This window comes from Xiphias gladius, chromosome 1 (assembly GCF_016859285.1).
Source record: "Xiphias gladius isolate SHS-SW01 ecotype Sanya breed wild chromosome 1, ASM1685928v1, whole genome shotgun sequence".
Taxonomy (NCBI): Eukaryota; Metazoa; Chordata; class Actinopteri; order Istiophoriformes; family Xiphiidae; genus Xiphias; species Xiphias gladius.
Window position 1 is genome coordinate 18,630,198 of NC_053400.1, and position 20,182 is coordinate 18,650,379.

Below are 20,182 nucleotides of genomic sequence, written 5' to 3' on the forward strand. Positions count from 1 at the left end.
ACTTGTAATGTATAATTGAAAAATAAGGCGGTTAACATGTATGACGTTGTTAGACATCGTTGCATTTGGGGAGGGGACTGCAACCATAAATAGTCAAAGAAGAGAGATGGGTGGTGCAGGAGAGAGGGGTTTTAGTTTACAACTGGAAAACTGGAAAAGGACAAAGATGATGACACAAAATCCAGAATTAAAGTAACAGCTGCACAACTGGTATTTATGACAGATCATACAAGTGGGGAGCGACAGGAACAGCTCCCATACCAACACCATAAAGAATGACATTTTAATAAGCTTCTATTTCCAGAAGTTACCATCAGCTCCCTACTGCAGACTGTATGCACAACATTTATAGTTCATACCACACCAAAGACAAGTGCATAGGGTTGCTGTAAACCTTACCCAGAATGTCGCAATCTTTCTATTTTCTCAACCAGTGTGTACAAGCATCAGCAAGTAGAAAAAAAGGATGTATTTCTGTTTGTGTTTATAACGAAATCCCCTGAAAAACATATGCAGCGCTATGTGCACTCAGACTGACCTTGCCAGCGTAGTGGTGGATGATGAAGCCCTGGTTCCAGCTGTTGAAGTGTTCGTGGGTGTTGATCTGGACTCTGAGCTTCTGCAGCATGGTCTGGTCGGCTCCTTCGCCCACTGCGTGCATGGTGGCGCACACATCATCCAAGATGCTCATGATGCCCGGAGGATTCTGGGAAAACACAAGGAAAACATTTCACATTCATATCACAACACTTGGCTCTGACACCCACCGAGTTACTAGCTCACACATTGTAAATTCTGAAGTTAATTTTTGACCTGTTGCGGTTTGATTCGTAATTACCGAGGAAGAAAGTTAGAAAAAAAGTCCAAATGAACCAAACACTCCAAAGGTTTAATATGTGCTAGACCTGAAAGAACTAGTGGACTGACAGAAAATAAAACAGAAGCAACTTTGATAAGTGAACTATCCTTTAAATCCTTTAAGCAAAAATGCTAAAAGTGTAGTGTTTCCAACTTCTAGAATGTAAGTATCTGCTTACTTTTCTTAGTCTCCTATTTCAGATTAGTAACTGTTGGTCGGATAAAACAAGACAATTTAAGAGCCACCTTGGGAAACTGTGATTGGCATTTCATAGACTAAATGAGTAATTGACAACGTAATACGCAGAACAAACAGTGATAACAATTGTTGTTAGATGCAGCCCAAATATGTAAAGAATATTACAGGTTGATGATTAATAGCGAGTATCATGAAAAAGGTGAATCTTTTGGCGTAATGAAATATCATAGTAAGGTTCACTTCAGCTACTAGGGTGGATTACATTTACTATACCAAAAGTCGATGCAAAATTTTTCACACAAACACATGAAGAATCTTCACTTTTTGAATTTGAATAAGCATCGCAAGGAGATGGAAAAAAAAAAAAAAAAATCAAGACATTGAAGCAGCTCTAGACCGGCCTCTCTCAATCATTACTCTCACACTTTGGCTCCATTATGTCCAAAGTTGATCAGAGGCCTTCCGTTTGCACAGTGGTAACAGTGTTTCTAACTCACAGAACACAAGTCTCTGGATTAACTAAAGTTGGTCTCTTGTAAAGAGCTGAACTGTCAGGCACCCATACAGATCCCCTGCTCCTCTCAGATGGAGGCTTGTTTTAAAGCCCTTGTTGTTGATTTCATGGATTAGACTTCTCAGTGGGACAGATAAATCAAATTAAGAGGCATGTCGGCACATTTGAGGATATTAAGCTGCAAGTCATGGCAACAGAGCAGAAACTTGGCAGGAACTTGTGCAACTCAGTTTACAATATGACGACAATAAAAATAACAAATGTTCATTATTAAAAAAAAAAAAAACTGATAACTCTTCATATCCCAGTTTGTTGTTATAGTAAATTGATGCAAGGAATAATAACACTGTGTTTTTAGATGAAGAAGTCTGCGCTCATAAAACTTAGAGGGTGTATTTTCAGCCCTGTTTGATATTTAGAGAGATATTTGAAAAAACTAATAGTTTTCAAAGAAATTTGGGGCAGTGTCATCGACTAGCTTTCAACCATGTGGTTTTTGGTGCAGACCTGGACCAAAGATGATTTTTATATTCTCTATTAATAGTTTGTTTTAGCTTATTTCATTTCATATTTTTAGGCTTCATATTAACATGTCCACCGTTGGATTGAGTCAGTATTTTGTTCTGATTTTCAGTTCTTTTTTGTTTTGTAAATAATTGTACAAGTTTGCTTTGTGTATGTTGTTTATGACAGAATATTAATAATAAAAATAGTGCATTTTTAATACGATGCAGATTTTCTATTATCAAAAAAAAAAATTAAGAATTGTGCATCCTTGGTGGGAGTTGTGAACTCGCTGCCTTCTAGTTTGTTTACTTTATTATTTGTTTATGGTTTATTTACTTTGCTCTCGATGAGATCGCACACAATCTTGTTGTTGAAGTACTCAATAGCGGTCCACTTGATGCCCTCTTGCACGTACTCTTCCTGCAAAGAGAGTGCAGAGTCAGATCACAGAACATCTAAACACGCTGAAAAATAAAAAAAATCGAGGCGAAAAAGCAGAAGAAGAGTGCATTACCTGCTCTGCCTTTAGAGTCAGCTCAATGAATATCTGCTGGAGCTTCTCATTCACAAAGTTGATGCAGAACTGTTCAAATCCATTTTTCTAATGAAGAAACAACATGGTTAATAAAGTCCATACAGCCTAAGAGAGCTTTACCTTCAGTAGAGTACGGATATCCTCTGGGCTCTGTGGGCATTGTTTGGAGTGGGAGCTATAACCAGACTCTCTGGTATTTAAGGAAGGGCCATATTGTGCAATTCACAAAACATACAATGGACCTTCAGCCTGGGGCCTTATGTGACAGTGGTCTACATCTTCCTTTCTAATAACCTATGGCCACCAAAACACAGCTGACCTTTTCCTACATTGTGTAGACAAAGAGAAAACCTGCAACAACCAAAAGACAAAACTGGCAGAGCGGAGTAGATTTTATTTACAGTGGATAATGTTACATAGTGTCATGGTAATCACTAACAATCTTGATATTAGGATCTACAGCTCCTTGCAAACCAAAATAATACAAAAACACTTCTGTTTGGTTTTTAATCCAATCCTATACACAAGTTCAGGACTTCTCATTAAGCAACCTAAACAAACAAGTAATCAGATTAGAAAAGCATATTGAGGTCTGGTGTCCCAATCAGGAGATGGGACTTAATCCACATGCCTTATAAATTAGTCTTGTCCTTTGTGTTTAATCTGTTTAAATGCTCAAAGTTAATACCTGTTAATCTAATTTATGTGTTGCTCCAGAGTAAAATTGCAGTAGCCACATGTCAGCTTGTGAAACAGGCAAAAACACTTACTTGGAAAATTTCAAATCCATAAATGTCCAACACGCCAATATTCAACTCCTGATGATCCTTCACCATGGCTTTGTTGATGGACTGAAATCAAAGGATTATGTTACTAAAATATAGATTTATTGAAGGTTGTCACAGCCTTATTAGCTATGAAAATTTTGAACATATATTAGAGATGTACTGAGGTCTAATGCAGAATAATCATACCTCGACCAGGTAGTCAAACACACGTGCATGCAGGGCTTTGGTGAGGGCGTCACGAGTGTAACTCGCCTGCTCCACGTTAAGTGTCACGTCAATAGACTCCACTGCATTTCCCCACTTGCTGTCCATCTTCCGGCTCGTCAGTTTCTCCTTCAGACGGTTCTGGTCAATTCCAAGCAGAAACGCAGGAAAGGCCAGAACTGTTAAAAGACAAAGGGGGGGGGCAAATAAAGTCAGTGTAACTTTATGAATACTAATTTTCCTAACAATTACTTATCAATCGATAGTCAATCACCAGAAAATCCTAAAAAGCCCATTTTGATATTCGAATAGTCTAAGTCGATAGAATTGGAGCATAAAGGTCCATCATTGCCTAGTTGCAGCTTCTAATTGTGATGATTTGCTGCTTTCTTTTTCTTATGTAAAGGCAGTGGCATCATTGGGTTTTGGAGTGGGATGTTGGACAAAACAAGACGTTTGGTGACATCAGCTTGGACACCCTGAAATTGGATTTGGTATTTTTGACAATTTTCTGACATTTTATTGTTTCAATTATTAATTCAGAAAATAATTGGCTGATGAATCTATAATGAATATAACCATTTCTTTTAGTTCGTATTGTTATAGTATATAAGGTTGTTGCTGTAAAGTTATGATAAACTGAGAAATAAAGCAGCATGTTAGTAATGGGAACTGGTCTAAAATAGTAAAGAAACATTTCTCTAAAAACCAGTGTGCAAATCAATATGCAGGACCTCACACACTTGAGAGGACGCCTTGTGTAACCTTTGCATAGCAGAGAGAACTGTTGCAAATCCAGTGCTCCAACATACCTTTTGCACTGCATTCACTCTTATCAATCGTGGATAAGGTCTCAAAAATCTGAAAAGCTTCTACTGATAATCGCACTGCATGCAACTGTGGTGTAAAGCCACAAAACTGGGGCGGTCCTAAGGCTAAACCGCTGAAACGAAACATCCTCTGGAGAAAATTCAGTGCAGATGAGCTTTGATTTAAGGACGAATGCAAAACAGAATAATAGTATTGGGTTAACCCTTGGGAAAAAAAAGTGTTGAGCACACCAAAGATCATTTGCCCCGACCTGGCGTTGATATTGTCCCCTGAGAGCCCCTCCCTCCCTTATTACAGTGACTCACTTCCCCTAAAAGGAAATAGCTCTCAGGCCTGCAGACTCACTGTGTCTGGGAATGCATCAGACCACTGCAGTAGCTCCCCTTCTGGGACTTTAGGGTGTGACTGACCATACGCCTGCTTAAATCACGGGGAAAAGTCATCCTTTGTGTTCGGCAGGAAAGGTATGGATTTTACTCATTTTGTATGTTAATTTTATGAACAATGCACAAGTCTCCTGCAGGAAATCTGTTAGTCAAGGCAGCAGCTAATAATGAAAGCAATATTAGGAGCGTTTCTCACTACAGAGGTTTGCCAAGCATGATGCTTCACTCATTTCAATAAGATGTGATACATACATACGCTTTCCTTGTACAATATTGGCTCTGCCTAGCTCTCAATGAAAATGATGTCTGAATAGTAGAATGTTGGATTTTTGCATAAGCGCAGGTGTTCTTCAGTCAAGGTGGTGCAGAATAAAGACATGAAGCAAACCCTGAGGCTCAAAAAACAGGATGAAGAAATCCATGTTAAAAAAGGAAGAGGAAAACTTCAGGGAATGTTTAGAAAAATAGGGTTCAAGATTTTAATGTATATATTGATTTTCTTGTCAAAATATTCAGTTTGTCTTGGAAGATCAATTTATATCAGATGAGATGTTCTAATCTAAAAACATGAAAGCTAGCAAAACCAAAATATTTTCCTCCTCAAATAGGCATTTGTACAAAACAGCAGTGTCTGGATCAAGTTACGTCATTCCTCAAATAGCCAAATAATGCCCAAATAACTTGTACAAGTAGTCTCAACATTTCTTTCAACAAGAGATGACGCACTGACTCTTCTAGCTGTGTGTTGATGTTTATGTGAAGTTGGCTGGTGTAGTTTTGTATGGAGAGCGGACATACGCGTGTGCAGTTTAAGCACACAGGAAGTAAGACTGGAGGGAACAGGAAATGCAGAGATTATGAAGTGCTGCTGTTTCGCCCGCCTAGAGCAGACCAAGGCTTTGTACACCAGCAACTACAGGCTCATCTCTATCATACAGATACAGTATGAGAAGGGGGAAAAAAAGGAAAGAAGAATAAAAGGAGGCATGAGAAGGCAAGTGGGAAGGAGACAGGAGAAGTATTTTTCCAAGTAATTTCTAGTTTCTGATGAAATAAGTCCAGACCTTCAATAATGGCATTTTATTTTCTGGTAATCTACCATGGTCTTGGATTACTCCAGGCAGTTGGCTGCAGCCCTGCATTAATACAATAAAACTTTGGGGAGCGAAAGTGGTGAGAGAGAAATATCCTCCAAAACCAACCAGAGAAGGTTAGGTCAGGACACTGAGGAGAGGAGAGACATTCAGAGATAGAGGAATGCAATGAGAAGAAGAGATTTACCACATCCCAGTCCCAACCTGAACATCAGCACCATTGTCTTCAGATAACTTTTCATTATTTTTTTGTACAGGCAGTCATGGCCCTCAGACGATGCAGGTCAAAGTTTTCACACAATACTCAGATACCTAGAAATAGCCACACAAGTTATTATAAGGATTGGCTCTAAATTTGATGTAAACATTCATGGTCCCCAGAGGATGAATTGTAATAACTCTGGTGATTTCCTGTTTTTTTTCTCTAGCACCATCATTAGGACAAAGTTTAAATGTGTTCAGTACTTTTTTTTATGACCCATTACCTGTAGAACCAAAGATATTCCCATCAGCCTCAGCTGTAATTTGTATTTTGTGCTAATTAGCAACTGTTAGCTCGAAACCACACTAAAATAAGATGCTGAACAGGGTAAACATTACACCTGCTAAACCTTACACCTGCATGTTAGCATGCTGATGTCTAGCTTCACAGAGCCACTAGCATGGCTGTAGACTCTTTAAGTCTTGTTGTAACGCGCATTTAGAAGACTAACCGTAAGCATGTTAGCATTCCGAGAATGTTAGGATGCTAACGGTCACCTTCTTAGTCACAACCACTAGCATGGCTGCAGAATTTGACTCTTCTTTGGTTATAACTTGATCCTGGAATTATTTAAATGCTTTATATTACATGAAAATTGTTACCTGCCTATGACTTAAAAATCCACACCTCTGTTTTGAAGGGGAGTGAAACATTGTTGGGGTTGAACATGAAATAGCAGTTAAGGTCTTCCTTTCCCATCCAAACGCACAGTTAACTGATAGTGTTTTTTTGTTTGTTGGTTTGTTTGTTTGTTTTTTTGTCCAGAAGAGTAGCTATTAATTGCCAAAAAAAATTAAAAATGTGCCGGGATAAACCTAGAAGGCCTGCTTTTATTTGTCCCTCCCAGCTAAATGTTAACAGCAAACTAAAAATATCCGCAAATAGCCTTTTCATAAAAGTTTGGGTTTATTGTGGGCTTTGGTTGTTTGCTAACAGTTTTAGTGTGAACCACATTAAACACAAAATAAGGAAGTGTTAAGCTCTTTTGTGAACAAGTCCTGGTGTGAGCCTACTCACACTCTTCACTCTCCACAGCAGCGTAGTTCCCTGATTCCCTGAAACTGATATTTCCCAGATGCAGGACTCCAGCCACAATCTGAAGCACCATGGCACGGTCCTCCGCTGAGATGCCAATCACATCCATGGCATGCTGAGAAAGCAAAGGAAAAAAATCATGCTAAATCAGGGCCGTAGCATGGGTTTACTCACTCCTGCGGTACCTAGCTCATGTCCTCTAATTATTCCTGTTGTGGTTTGACTGGTAAACAAAAACAGGAGGAGATTGTTGGAAAAGCAAACAAAAGAGGACTGGTAAGGAGAGAGAGGAATGTAAGGAGAGGACTGTGAGCCACATGAACACTGGTATGAGATTCACAGACACACACAACACCACTGAAGTTGTTAAGTTATTGCCAGTCACACAGAAAGGATATGACCATACCATTGTCTCCTGGAAGTCACTCTTATCATTGATGTCGTCCACTTTGTAGGAGCCAGACTGATTGAGGTAACTGTAGTAATCCAGGCTTGTGATTCCCAGGCTGCTCTTCTGCTCTCCACTGGCTCCTTCTATCAACTGTACAGCAGAAATTAATGGTGTATAACTGTGTATGCACCGGTTATAAACATGCTATTACACCAATCCTTTAGTCTCGTCATTTTTATGCATTTTATGTGCTCCACCTGTGTGTGAAGAAAGCAGTTCTATGGCAAAACTGAACAGTTCTATCTTTTCCAGGGACCTCGGTTCATGCACAGCGAAAACAGATTGACCTTGTTCCTGCAGCCAAATAGCACATCTAGTCCACTGTGTCCTGAATTTCCTTCACAGACCCTCTTCACGAGCCAAATGTGTCCCGTTCACTCTGCAGCTCGAAAAATAAGTCTCACCTGATAGAATATATGGAAACTCCTTTCCCCAGGATTCCTCATGACAACACGTGACTTTTCCAGTAGGAAGTTGGAGATTTTCCCTCCGTCTGGTTCGCCACCGGAGCTGAACTGGATCTCAAAGTATTTCCCCTGATGGATGAAAGCATGTTTTTTTCAGTATCGGAGTGGGCTGCAATAAAGCTTAAAGCTAGAGCTGTGAGATCTGAAATACTGGCACCTGTCTGTTCTAGGGTTGCTGGTGGTGTGTCTATGTGTGTGTACATTTATATAAAAAAAATCTGATCCTGCTCTTGCTTTCTTCTCCAGACAGGCCTGTAATGTAATATCTGTTCCAGTCCATCTGAGAGCAGAAGCCCAAATCTGAACAGCAACACTATTTATCCAAAGACAGTACCTTAAAAGAAGTGATCTCGGGCCATTAGTGACAAACCAAAAGTATTTTCCCTAAAACTTCATCTAAAATTATCCCAAGTACTGAGACAATACTGCTTTGTATGCTAACCTGAACACTTAACCAATAAACTCAGCTGAAAAGGTTCTGAGGGACTACATTTTTTAAAATATGCTTTGGTCCTTGCTGACCGACCTCCCTTATAAGCAGTACAGGATGTGCCTCAGGGGTTGTCTTTCTGTGCAATGCGTCCTTACAGCACAGCTCTGGTTAACCAAGACACACATGAGGTTTGCTGCCTCCCACAATAAAACAAATTAGAAGAAAAGCTGTTACTGTAAATATTTGCTTTCCAAAGGCTCATCTTGGATACAAACGTATGTCACAAAAAAGGTGAGTCCTCACATTATTCTGGGGTGACTAGCACCTACTGCATGTATTTATCTCTAAACAGCACAGGATTTGTATTTAGAGTGGGTTATTTAAATTTTTTCTGTTATGTTTTCCCAGAATCGTCGTCACTTATACTGCAAATCAGATTTTACACACAAACAAAGACACACACAGACACAAATTAGGTTAAAAAAATGTGTCCTTTGAGGAAAATGTTCACCAACTCCATATGGTTTTTTTTGAGCCACAATGTTAGGCACGCTGATTAACAAAAAGTGAAATGAAAGCCTTACAAATCTGCTGGAGTTGTTGTTCCTCACAGTCTTGGCGTTGCCGAAGGCCTCTAGCAGCGGGTTGGACTGCAGGATGATGTCTTTGACGTGCTGAGAGGAGACAGACGCAATGAGCTACGTCACAGGCAGTCTGTGCAGCAGGTACAGTACACACTTCATACCCTCACTGACAGGTTGCTATGTACATCTCTGGAATTTTCCACTCAATACGAGCATGTCAGAAATGCACAGCTACAGACAGACACACAAAGTCTGGAGGACATTATCTTTCCTGTGAGCCATGTGCATGTCAGACACACATGAGTTTTAAATCTGTACAGCAGACAGAGCTATTCCCACTTCCGTTATTGTACACAGAAGTTGAGTGGAAATTATTTCTTTGAATTCTTTTACATTACTAAACTTAGTCCTGTATGAAAGGAAAAAATAAACACTTAAGGCTATTTATATATATCCATAAAATTAATAGTTTACTGTTTTATCATATTTTACTTCTCAAAGACAGCCCATACTGAGGTTCGTCCTATACTAATGTCTTTTAAATTTTTTTATGGAGCTTCAAAACACCCTGAATCCAAGGGATTCAGGGAAAATAAATATTCTATATCCAGAACTTTGACTTTTTATGTATGAATATTAATAGATATGATTAGTCTATGTGAGGATGATAATGATCAGACAGATGAACAGACATATTACTTGCAGGGAGTTATTATGTATTGAAGACTATTCTTACACACATGTGAACCCACACCGTAAACACAGTGCACAAGAAAGCATGTGCTATACTGAGCGTACCGCACAGTGTGTGCAAAGCTGAAGGGAGCCATGTGAATGAGAAGTGATGCTGGTGAAGGAGACAAGGTGTGAGGTGTTCTATTTCCACTGTAACGCCCACATTTGTTTAAACAAACGGTAACAAGATATTTTTTATAACTTGCTTTAGAAGTGAGCATTTATACTGAAACATGCAGCTCTGATCACCGAAAACAATAATTATGTCATGGAAGTATAAAACATTTTGGTCTAACCGTCAGACTACCAGCTCTACTGTTCAATTTCAAGCCTGAAGATGATATCCGATCTTGCCTTGGTGGAAGCAGCTCTAAGTGGATTAAATATAAAAATCCCACTGCCATCATGGTGCAGGCATTTCCTCATAAAACTTTAGATCTTTATCAAGCTTAGGAACTGGACATCTGCTGGTTTGGGGGGCTGCCAGGTGGCTGAAGGGGGCTGGGTGAACAAGAGGGTGCTGATGGGCTGATAACTGGGAATAAGGATGTGGATGATAAGACGAGGACAGGATCTGATGGGAGGAGTAAGTGCAGGAATGAAACAGCAATGGGCTGTTAGATTGTTAATGATTCTACAAATAGGACTGACAAAATTAAATGTAGTAAATTATTTTGTAATTGATCTAGAATGAAATAATTTGAAAAGTCACATGTTGAATAATCAAACACATTTTAACAACATTGGAAGTATTGTAATATAAATAATAATGATGAGAAAACCATCCACAGACTTCAAGTACAGATGCTTGAAGAGAGTCCCTGACCAAATTTTTCCCTCATTAAATGAATTTTGCAAAAGCTTTTCCTGTCATCAGATGCTGAATCTCAGCTTCAGCACGGTATTTGTGGAGCAGTAATATATTCATTTACATCAAATATCCCCTCAAGCCTTTCTCAAGTTTATTTAATTTGATATCAATTTAACTTAGAATCTGCCCTTTACTGTCAATTCAGAACCATAAACTTGAGCATAACAACAGATATTCAATCTGTGCAACTGAACATCTCATTTGTCTCAAACGTTTTACATAATCTTTTACATACCGTCCTGAAAGAGAAAAAAAAAAGCCGCTCGTCTCACCTGTACTTTGGTTCCGCCCCCTGACACTCTGGAGATGTAGCCCATGATGTATTTGGCTGCCACAGTCTTCCCTGCTCCGCTCTCTCCACTGAAAAACAGATAAAAGTTTTAAGCACATGTTTTCTCACACATGCAATCTGGGCCTCTGTGTCAATGTCAAATCCACCCATTGCACTGACTGCTCAGATATATGCTCAGACGTCAGGTTAAGCGATTCATGAACACCTGAGTGATTGTTTGGTATTAGAGTATATGGCTGTGGAGGAGCAGTAAGTTATGTGCTTTGAGCGACTGCATGTGCCTGTTCATGGTCATTATTTTCAATCTATCAAATCAACAGTTTTTATTTTCCCAAGTTGCTGCCACTGACCTAAAAAAAGCTGCGTTTGTTGGCCCATCCACGCTGCTCGACTAATCCTGCCAGCCAGTAAAATTTCATCTTGACCACCTGAATGAAGTTTGTCAAGATGAGGGGCTAAGAAACTTTGAACTGTTTATTTCCATGTGCTGCAATTGTGAATTTTTATCCCGTGGCCTAATCAGTCTAATGCCTTTGTATTACTGCCATTTGCATGTGGTCTGATGTCTAACAAAGAGCATGCTGAGGAAGGGCTTGGCCCCAAAAGGTCTTTGATTTAATTAGTACTTTCTCTATGTACCACGTTTGCATGACATTTCATAAAAAATTAGAGTTGAGCACATATCTATACATTCATGTTCACAAAGAGCAGCAAACCAAAGGCTTTGAGCTACTGAACGTGTCAAACATTGTGATGATTTTTGAGGTTACGACTGATTTCCAGCTCCAACTTATCAAGATATTATATGTACATATTCTTCATTCAGGTCGTCAAAATCCTGCTTTAAATAAAGTCACAACTGTTGCTCATATTCATAATGTTTAAGAAACTGCAAGCTTTTACACTTTAAACAGGTAAGAGTAATTACAATTTACCGATTTGCAGGTTTATGTATGTGTCAGTGTGTAAGTCTGTGTTTTTGTGCACGCCCCCCCCCAGGTAAAGATGACCTGGAGGCCATCAATCATACTGAATCTGCTGAATAAACAGGTGAGGTCCCTGCTCCTGACCTCATGTGTACACACTCCATGTACTGTATGAACCAAAATGTCTTTTGTACAACTAGAAGCAGCTAGAAGAAAATTTCAACTCAGAGGCTAAATGAGTGATTGGCTGCAGCACATCTGAGCAGATGAATGCCGCAGTAATAAGGACGTTTATTCTGTTTTGTCACATTTACAAATTTTTTCCCATATCTCTCTTCCCTCACCCCACACTTGTCTATTTTCTTCCTTGCCTTTCACTTTGCCAGGGTCATACTTATTTTGACGTATGTGGTTTGGCAGTGGATGGCAGTGGAGTCTGTTTTTTTTTCTGTGCCTTAAAGTAGGGTCAGGTTGGTAATGCCTCTGTGAGAAACACAGCTGCAGACTGTTAGAGGCTGCCAGAGGAAGTCATGGGAGCCACTCTATTACACAGCTTTCTCTATATGGTTGTCACTCTCCCCCTATATAGCTCCTTGTTGAGCTACCTCACTGCAGACGACTCAAGTAACAAGAAGTAGGGGAACAAATACGCTGAGTTTCAGCTTATCAGCTTTTGATGTCAGAAAACACTCCCAAGCTCCATCTGAGGGCATTGTCTCTACTCCTGCAAGTTATCCTGTGCAGAGCTATTTTCAGCACAAGCTGCTGGGAGTTTGAGTCCCATTTTGAGCCCCCAGAGGGGCAAGTCTCATTGTTTTGGAGCTGAAGTACTGAAGGCATTGTTAACTTCCGCAGAGATTTATTAACCAAACAAGGACATGAGTTAAAAAATGCAAGGCAGAGGCAGGGAGGTTTAAACATTGACTTTCATGAGTCATTAAAGACACTAGCTATGTGAAGGATGCACATAGTTTTAGTGGTGTTATACTGTATCTCATAAGGTACACTGCATTCCCACAAAACTAGTTAAAATTGCATGTACAGTGTGTTCAAGTAGACTCTTAGGATTTCTTCTTTGATAATGTGAGAGCGTTTTATGCACCACACCTTAAAAAAAAAATCAACTTCCTCTTGTATTCAACCTACGGGAGCCTGTCTTAAGGCTCAATTCAACAGTCCCATAGAAGAGGATGGAGGTGGGGAATTGAAAATCTTTTTAAATTTCAAATAAATGGACAAAACTTGAAATGAACAAAATCAACCAATCAACCGAAAGAGTTTGTGCTTCTGAAGCTATACCTGTGGTTGTGTTGTGAAAGCAGTTTTTTATTTCAGCAGATTTTAAGAAGCAAAGAGCAGATTGGTTGAGGCAGTCTGCCCTCACCTCCTTTTATTATTGTTTTACACACATGCTTAAGTTTGGTGTTTGCTGACATGCCTTGGTTTCTGATCTACTGTTTGGTCAAGCCAACAGGAGTCAGACATCTGACTGCTGGTACAATACCGTGTCTGAACTGTTGAGTGGGCAGTGTCAAAGCAGCATAATCAATCGTCCATTCAGCCTAAAACACTTCATTCGCTGTCCTCAGCTACTTCGAGAAGAGGGAGAAAAAGACTGGAGTGGTGTACAAAATCACATGCAACTGCTGTAGGGGGACATTAAATCTGTGAAATGAGATAGACTCAATTCATCGTCCGAAAGAAGGCAATGAGATGTGTTTAAAAGTCAAAAGCTAGTAAGTGTACCTTTGAATTTAAATCATAACTTAGATTATTTTGTTATACATACATAAAATAATTCAGGTTAAAAATTAGTGAGTGAAAATTGCTCTTACTGAGATATAAAGAGCAAGATGGGCCATATTACTTGCGCTTTGTTTATTTCAGCAAAACAATATAATGCATCCTTTTTTAATTATCTGGCTGATCGACATCCAAATTGTTTTTTTCCTATATCGGTGGCAGATTGATTTGTTAAACTCGGATGTAGTTATCTTGGAAGTTTTCCAATTTCAAACCAAAGTAACATCAGCAGAGAGTCAAAAGCCATAGACACGAATGTTTCATGTGGCAATAATATAGCAGATCAATTTAGGCAGGAAATTGTAGGTACAATTAAATAAAAAAGCCTGAAATAAATGCAACATACACTTAAATACAGTATATACTGTAGGATACTATAAGTAACAACCTGTGACTAAACCTGTATTTTTCAAAGATTAAAGGGATCTTGGCAATTTCTCAATACACACTGTCCTTTTTAAAACTGGTCTAATTATAACAGCACCCAGATTTGTTGGCGCCTATGAAAAGAAAGACACAGCCATGTCTGGATGATCCTTAAAAAAAGAAAATAAAAAGGAGTCCTGGTAATAAGCCAGCCAACACTGTTAAAACCTGCTTTTTTATAGGATTAAGGAGCTGTTGTTTGGGTGACATGCTGACAGAAAGATTGAAATTTAAGCCTCCTTGGGGGAACATAAAAAAATATTTATCTTGACAGGACCCTGGTCTTATTTGTGCTGGGAGCAGATGTGAAGCGGCTGGTTCTCAAATGAAAAAAGTTTTGGTTGAACCTCTGTAAGGCATCACGGGCCTGATTTCATCTAATAGTTTGATGGGGAGTGCCAAACTGATAACACCAACATAACATAACTGCTCCTATTCTATCTTTTAATATCTGATCGAGATTTCTGGGGATAGTCACATCAGTCAGGTGCTAACTAACTCAACCACTTCATCCTGAATTTCCCTTACGGTTAATCCACACATTTTCTTAAGTAAATGTGAAAAAGCACTAGCCCAGGCTGATGCTGACCACACTGCCTGGCCAGCAGTTCGCAACAGCCTTTGTTTGCTGAGACCTGGTTCATCATAAAACCACTTCCATGCTTTTGTTTGCTGATTTAGTCGATCACAAAATCCACCTCAGTGCCTTTATGTGGGAAACTGAACTAGCAACTGCTGGCTGTCCAAACAACAGGCGAAAGTGCTGAAGCAGGGGTCATTCATCATGAGGTAAGCACTATAGTAACCATGCTGCTCAGGTGACTGGACCATAGGATAAAGCCCCAATCATGACACCACACTTTTGTCTCTGCAGCTTTGTAGCCCAGAAAACATTCACCAACAAACCCAAACAGACTGTAAAAGAACCTAAAAATTCCCCAAATATAGGGAGAGAGTGATTCTGGACCAAGGATCATGCAGGTGTTCCTCCTGTTTTTTTTTTTTTTTTTTTTTAAACCAGGGAGTTCTTCAAAAATATCCGCTGTAACAGCTGCTTTGCTTCCATCCCACATCCTGAGTTACCAGAGGCCAGATCCAGCTGTGAACTGCACATTGTTTTCGTGTATGGGCATCAGCACGTTTCTTCCTTACTTTGCATCTCACCAAAGCTGAAAATGATGCGATGGAAAAACACCAAAGACACCTGTCACTCTCAGTCAGTCAGCTGTACCAAACGATGTGGTTGAACCTGTTTGGTCTGTTCTCCTTTTCCCCTCCCATCCATTATCATGACCTGCACAGGCTTAGCAGCAGTTCAGCTTTATTAGAACATCTCACAGATCACATTTCACAGATTACCATCTCCAGTATCTTTGTCGCACTCTCTCCCATCCTGCACATTTAGAGATTTGACTCACTGACACAAGGGGTGAAGTGACAAACTGAACATTCAATCAATTTGGGAGCTATCATATTAAATAGAGAATTTCATAAAATGCTGTTACGTATTTTGGCTGTCACATGTCATCTGTTCATGATGTGTAAAGAAGGCGGAGAATGAAATGTGTTTAAAGTCTTACCTGATGATGACACACTGGTTCTCACGGTCAATCATCATGTTTCTGTACATGTTATCTGCCAGTGCATAGATGTGAGGAGGGTTCTCATACTGAGCCTGAGAGTTTGACAAAATAATTTCATTAAAATTAGTGGTTAAATAGCTTTTTAAAACTCGGTGGAGGCTGTCAATCCAAAATTTAACCCAGAAACACATTGAAGTCTGGCAATATTCTATATTTTTCTTATTGTCAACCAATCTCATGTAAATACTCACTTGTGCCCCTGAAAAAAACTCTTCAACAAATGCACTGTTTACTCCTGTTTGAGTAACATTTGCTAAAAAAACTGCATTGCCCAAAAGTGAATCTTTTCAAAGAGACAGGTAGGGAAGTCAAAGTATTGAGAGAAAGATCAACACACGGTTGATTTTGGTCTTTTCTTTGTATTTGTTGACAACAGAAATGCAGAGTAATTTATACACAAACTGCATTTTGGCCATGATGACTTATTAGCAAGACTGTGAAAAGTCTGCACTGATCTCCGCAAAATAGGACTTGTTACCATTGCCAAATCTGTTGCCCTCCAAATGAGCAACACAGTCAGCACCGTCCTGATTATTTCAAATTATTCTGAACAAATCTGAATTTTCCCCTTTATTTTGAGCTGGTACACTTTGCAAATCTGAACCCAGTGCACTTATGGACATCTATAATCTGCCAAACTGTTAAATTTGGCATGTGTGACGCTGAGTGTTTTCACAGTCAGTCAGGCTTTTAAAAGTCTTCAAGTGTGCTCGCGGCTTAAGGAGACAAGCCCACTCTCTGCACGCTGGCCAAGAGAAGGCAGACTTGAACAGGCTGTCCTGTGAAGGTGCTGCCAAGCCTTCTCAATGGTTGAGTCAAGTTTCTGACATCAATATTCTCGCCAATCTGCTGGAAAGTTCGCACTGCATCTAACCAGTTTTTCATTTAAAAAGCTTTGTCCTTCAGACTGTTGCCACCTTAAACCCCCAGGCACTTCAAGGACATATCAATAATTCTAAAATGTGTTTATAAGTCATATAGTATCATATGTCCTTTAAGAAAAGATTGAATTCTACTTACTGCACCCTGATACATCTCAATTTCTTTTTCCCCAAAGTATGGCATCTGCTTGAAGGGGTTGATGGAGATGAGCACAGGACCAATGTATGTCTGATAAAATTATGTATTAAGGATCATACAGTGAAAACGAACAAATCATAAAAGAAAAAACAGCACATTAAAATCACGTCATACTTGAAGTGCAAACGTTGTGTATAAATGAGAAAATGTTTAATTGCAACAGAGTTTCAAAACATCTATGTTAAATATTTACAACGTGATTAGGAAACTGTATAGGAATGAAATTACTTAATCTTAGGCTGCCATGACGTCTACAGAGTGTGCAACAGTGCAGTAGTGGAGTATTTAGTGATCAGGCCTGAGACTAAATAAGTATCCAGTATTAACAAATATCAGAGAATAGACCGGCGATGTAACACTGTGAGGTTTTATGCCCTGAAGCCAAAATGCCGCTCAAGGCAAATAAAGCTGCTATTGTGGGTGGCCTACAGCGACTCACAGGCTTGGAAGGGAGACCTCTCACAGTTACGGCTATTTATTGACCCAAATCAAAGGCCTGACTCAGAGCTGTCGAACCTAAAACTGCCAGCATTTACTAAACTTCATAATCCTGAGCACTGCCAGTGCATGGATGAAGTTTATGTAATGAGTTGCCTTGAGAAAGCTCAGCATTGCTTTTCAAAGGGGTTATTCATTCATTCATCAACTCATTTCACGTCATGAACAGCTTATGTGTGTGTGTCTGTGTGCGCGTAGCCACAGCCGTACTTAAAAAACCTAAACCAAGCTTTTGAGTGATGATCTATATGAAAATGATAGGTCTCAGCCCACGACTTTAAATCACTACCACGATTAAAAAAATGCAGAAATGCTCTGATTCAAAAAGATTTCTCCATTATGCAATCTGCCCTTCCTCACACCATTTTGTTCACATTTTGCACCACAGTGAGACAAAACTAGAGTAAATCTGACATAGGTGAAGGAGCAGGAGCTAGAGGTCTGGGTGGAGGTATGAACAGAGAGGCCCTTTGCCCCCTGCTCAAAGCAGAGTCTCAGGGGGAAGGCGTCAACTTCCAACACTGACCTATTACTCACTGCTACTATGTCACTGCGAATGACCATTCAGCTCTTCTGGAAATAGCCCAGATGAGATCGGACTCAGCTATCTCTCACCTGGGTGTGAGCTGCGATTGTGAGCAAAGGATACAAAGATGTAGTCATCCATGTATCTCTTCTTGAGGTTGTCCACGATGGCATCCTCATTGATCTTGCTGAGCAGCACCATGTCATCCACTCCGCTGTGTTTGACATTGTGGCTCTGCCAGTGGTACCGGTAGTGCCCCCGGCTCCCCTGCAACAAAACACATACAATGTACACTTGTTAGTTGGCTGATAAAAGACACAATGAGATGGCGTAGGTGACTCAAGAGTCTGACACCAAGTTCACACAGAGGCTGTGTGCTACATTAATGAACTGTGGTCATAATGCACACTCAGGGCCCACACTCAGAGGCCGAGGTAGTGTGGTTTCATCACACTGTTGAGATAATCGGACAAAATGAAAGCCAAGGGAAAAATGGTTATTATCATTATCAAAAACCTCAACATGTGCACATTTTCTGATCCCAACAACATGATGAGCCATGTTTACTTTGAAATAGTGCAAAGTCAGATTCCCAGAAGTGCTTTGTGTTATTTGTTCAAGTGCTAAAGATGCTCTGACCCAACTTTTATCCACATCCTAGCAATATGGTTTCACCCTACATTCTTGTTTTTGTTTTAGCTGAGTGAGTCTCCGGAGAACTGAGGTCATTCATCATGCGCTATGAGTCAGTGTTGTCTGGCTACTGTGGACGAGGGTCACAATGTGCTCTGAGGAGTGAGCCTCTTTCTCCTGGATGGAGAACCACTCAAAGCCACAGAGAGAAGTCAGAACATTAGTCAACACACAAGTTAACTCTTGACTTCCTCTCTCTTTAGTGAGGAAGTGTGGGAAGAGGAAGGAGCTGAGAGGCAATTTAAACAATACCGTCAAAGGAAAAAAAAAAATTCCTTCAGAAAAACTTCTACAGCAAGATACTGTACTTCATGTATCAAGCATATAGATATGTTTTTAAAAACATAACATTTATCTATATTTTTCATTCTTAAATAACCCTAAATTAAAGGCAATCTTGTTTTCTAGTTTTCGGGGTTTAATAGTTTTTTATATTACAATGAATATTAATCAACTGTTTTCTGTTATTTAGTAGTTGCTCTGGAGCTTTCAATCATATCACAATCTTTTTTTTGCAATTTTTTCAGCACATTTAATGAGCTTCTTGTCCATGTTGGCTTAAAAACCTAGGTCCGAAATTCATGACTCATCAGCAGTTGAGTAAAATATCTCACGATGGAAGATTCCTTTAGTAGCCGCAGCTACTACTCAAAACTACTACAACTGTTACTGAACTACTTTTTCTGAAGTCAAGCCAAAATTTCCTTAAAGCGCTCGGATAATAGAAATGTGAACATCTACAATTTAATTACAACTGGATACAGACCATTTGCTGAAGAAGATCATGTGATTTGATCGAAAGGTCTAATTTTTTTCTCAACTGCTGTTTGTAATGTCTAAAAATGCACTTTAAAGTTCAACTGTATTCTAGTCTCCTACTGTATGTTTTAACTTTCACTAATCTTTAGTAGTTGACTGAAAAAAAGAAATCACTCATAAAACACCAAAAACTGTGAGTAAAAGCCAATAAATACAGTGTCCCTTACACTAGAAACAACTATAAACAAAAAGAGTAAAAGACAAAACCTTGGTAAATATCAAGGACCACAAAGTAACACTACAGTACAGAATAAAGCAGTGTCATTGTGCTTATAGTAATTAACTTTAAATTACTAAATGAAGGAGGAGGGCCAGCAAACTTTTAATATCCTCCAGGGTGACTTTATTCTTTACAACAACAAAATTAAAACCACTTTACAGACTCAGTCATAGCATGGGAGATGGCGAGGAATGTTAACAGCTTTTAAGCCTAATTCAGTGGGTATTTTTCCCCAGGAGGGAAGCAGCAAATTATAGCTTGATTAATTCTCCAGATCACACCCATTAACATGTTTTACAGCTTTTTTGGTGCGGCAGAGGGAGATGCTGACTTCCTTCCTCCCTTAGCAGCGATGACTGGGTGATGTCAGGGAGTCTCGGCAAGTCAAAAGGAACAAATTTATTGACGTGAAGGAAAATGACACAAAGAGAAACAGGCCAAAAACTCACAACCATACGTGAACGCTCGCTGTACCATCTAGTGTTTTGTAGAAAACACAAAG

The 20,182-nt window shown here is 39.5% G+C and overlaps 1 protein-coding gene across 1 annotated transcript in view; it reads right to left on the reverse strand.

Moving 5' to 3' along the window:
* myo1ea (myosin IEa) overlaps positions 1–20,182 on the reverse strand; it is a 51,862-nt gene that overhangs the window by 17,295 nt on the left and 14,385 nt on the right. Inside the window, exons 2-14 of the mRNA XM_040128017.1 lie at positions 18,072–18,215; positions 16,865–16,954; positions 15,782–15,876; positions 11,027–11,114; positions 9,149–9,238; positions 8,069–8,200; positions 7,620–7,754; positions 7,196–7,328; positions 3,588–3,784; positions 3,384–3,464; positions 2,593–2,679; positions 2,415–2,498; positions 539–706 (exon numbers count right to left, since the gene is read on the reverse strand). Coding sequence (XP_039983951.1) covers positions 539–706; positions 2,415–2,498; positions 2,593–2,679; positions 3,384–3,464; positions 3,588–3,784; positions 7,196–7,328; positions 7,620–7,754; positions 8,069–8,200; positions 9,149–9,238; positions 11,027–11,114; positions 15,782–15,876; positions 16,865–16,954; positions 18,072–18,215 — 1,524 coding nt within the window. The remainder of the gene's footprint in view (positions 1–538; positions 707–2,414; positions 2,499–2,592; positions 2,680–3,383; positions 3,465–3,587; positions 3,785–7,195; positions 7,329–7,619; positions 7,755–8,068; positions 8,201–9,148; positions 9,239–11,026; positions 11,115–15,781; positions 15,877–16,864; positions 16,955–18,071; positions 18,216–20,182) is intronic.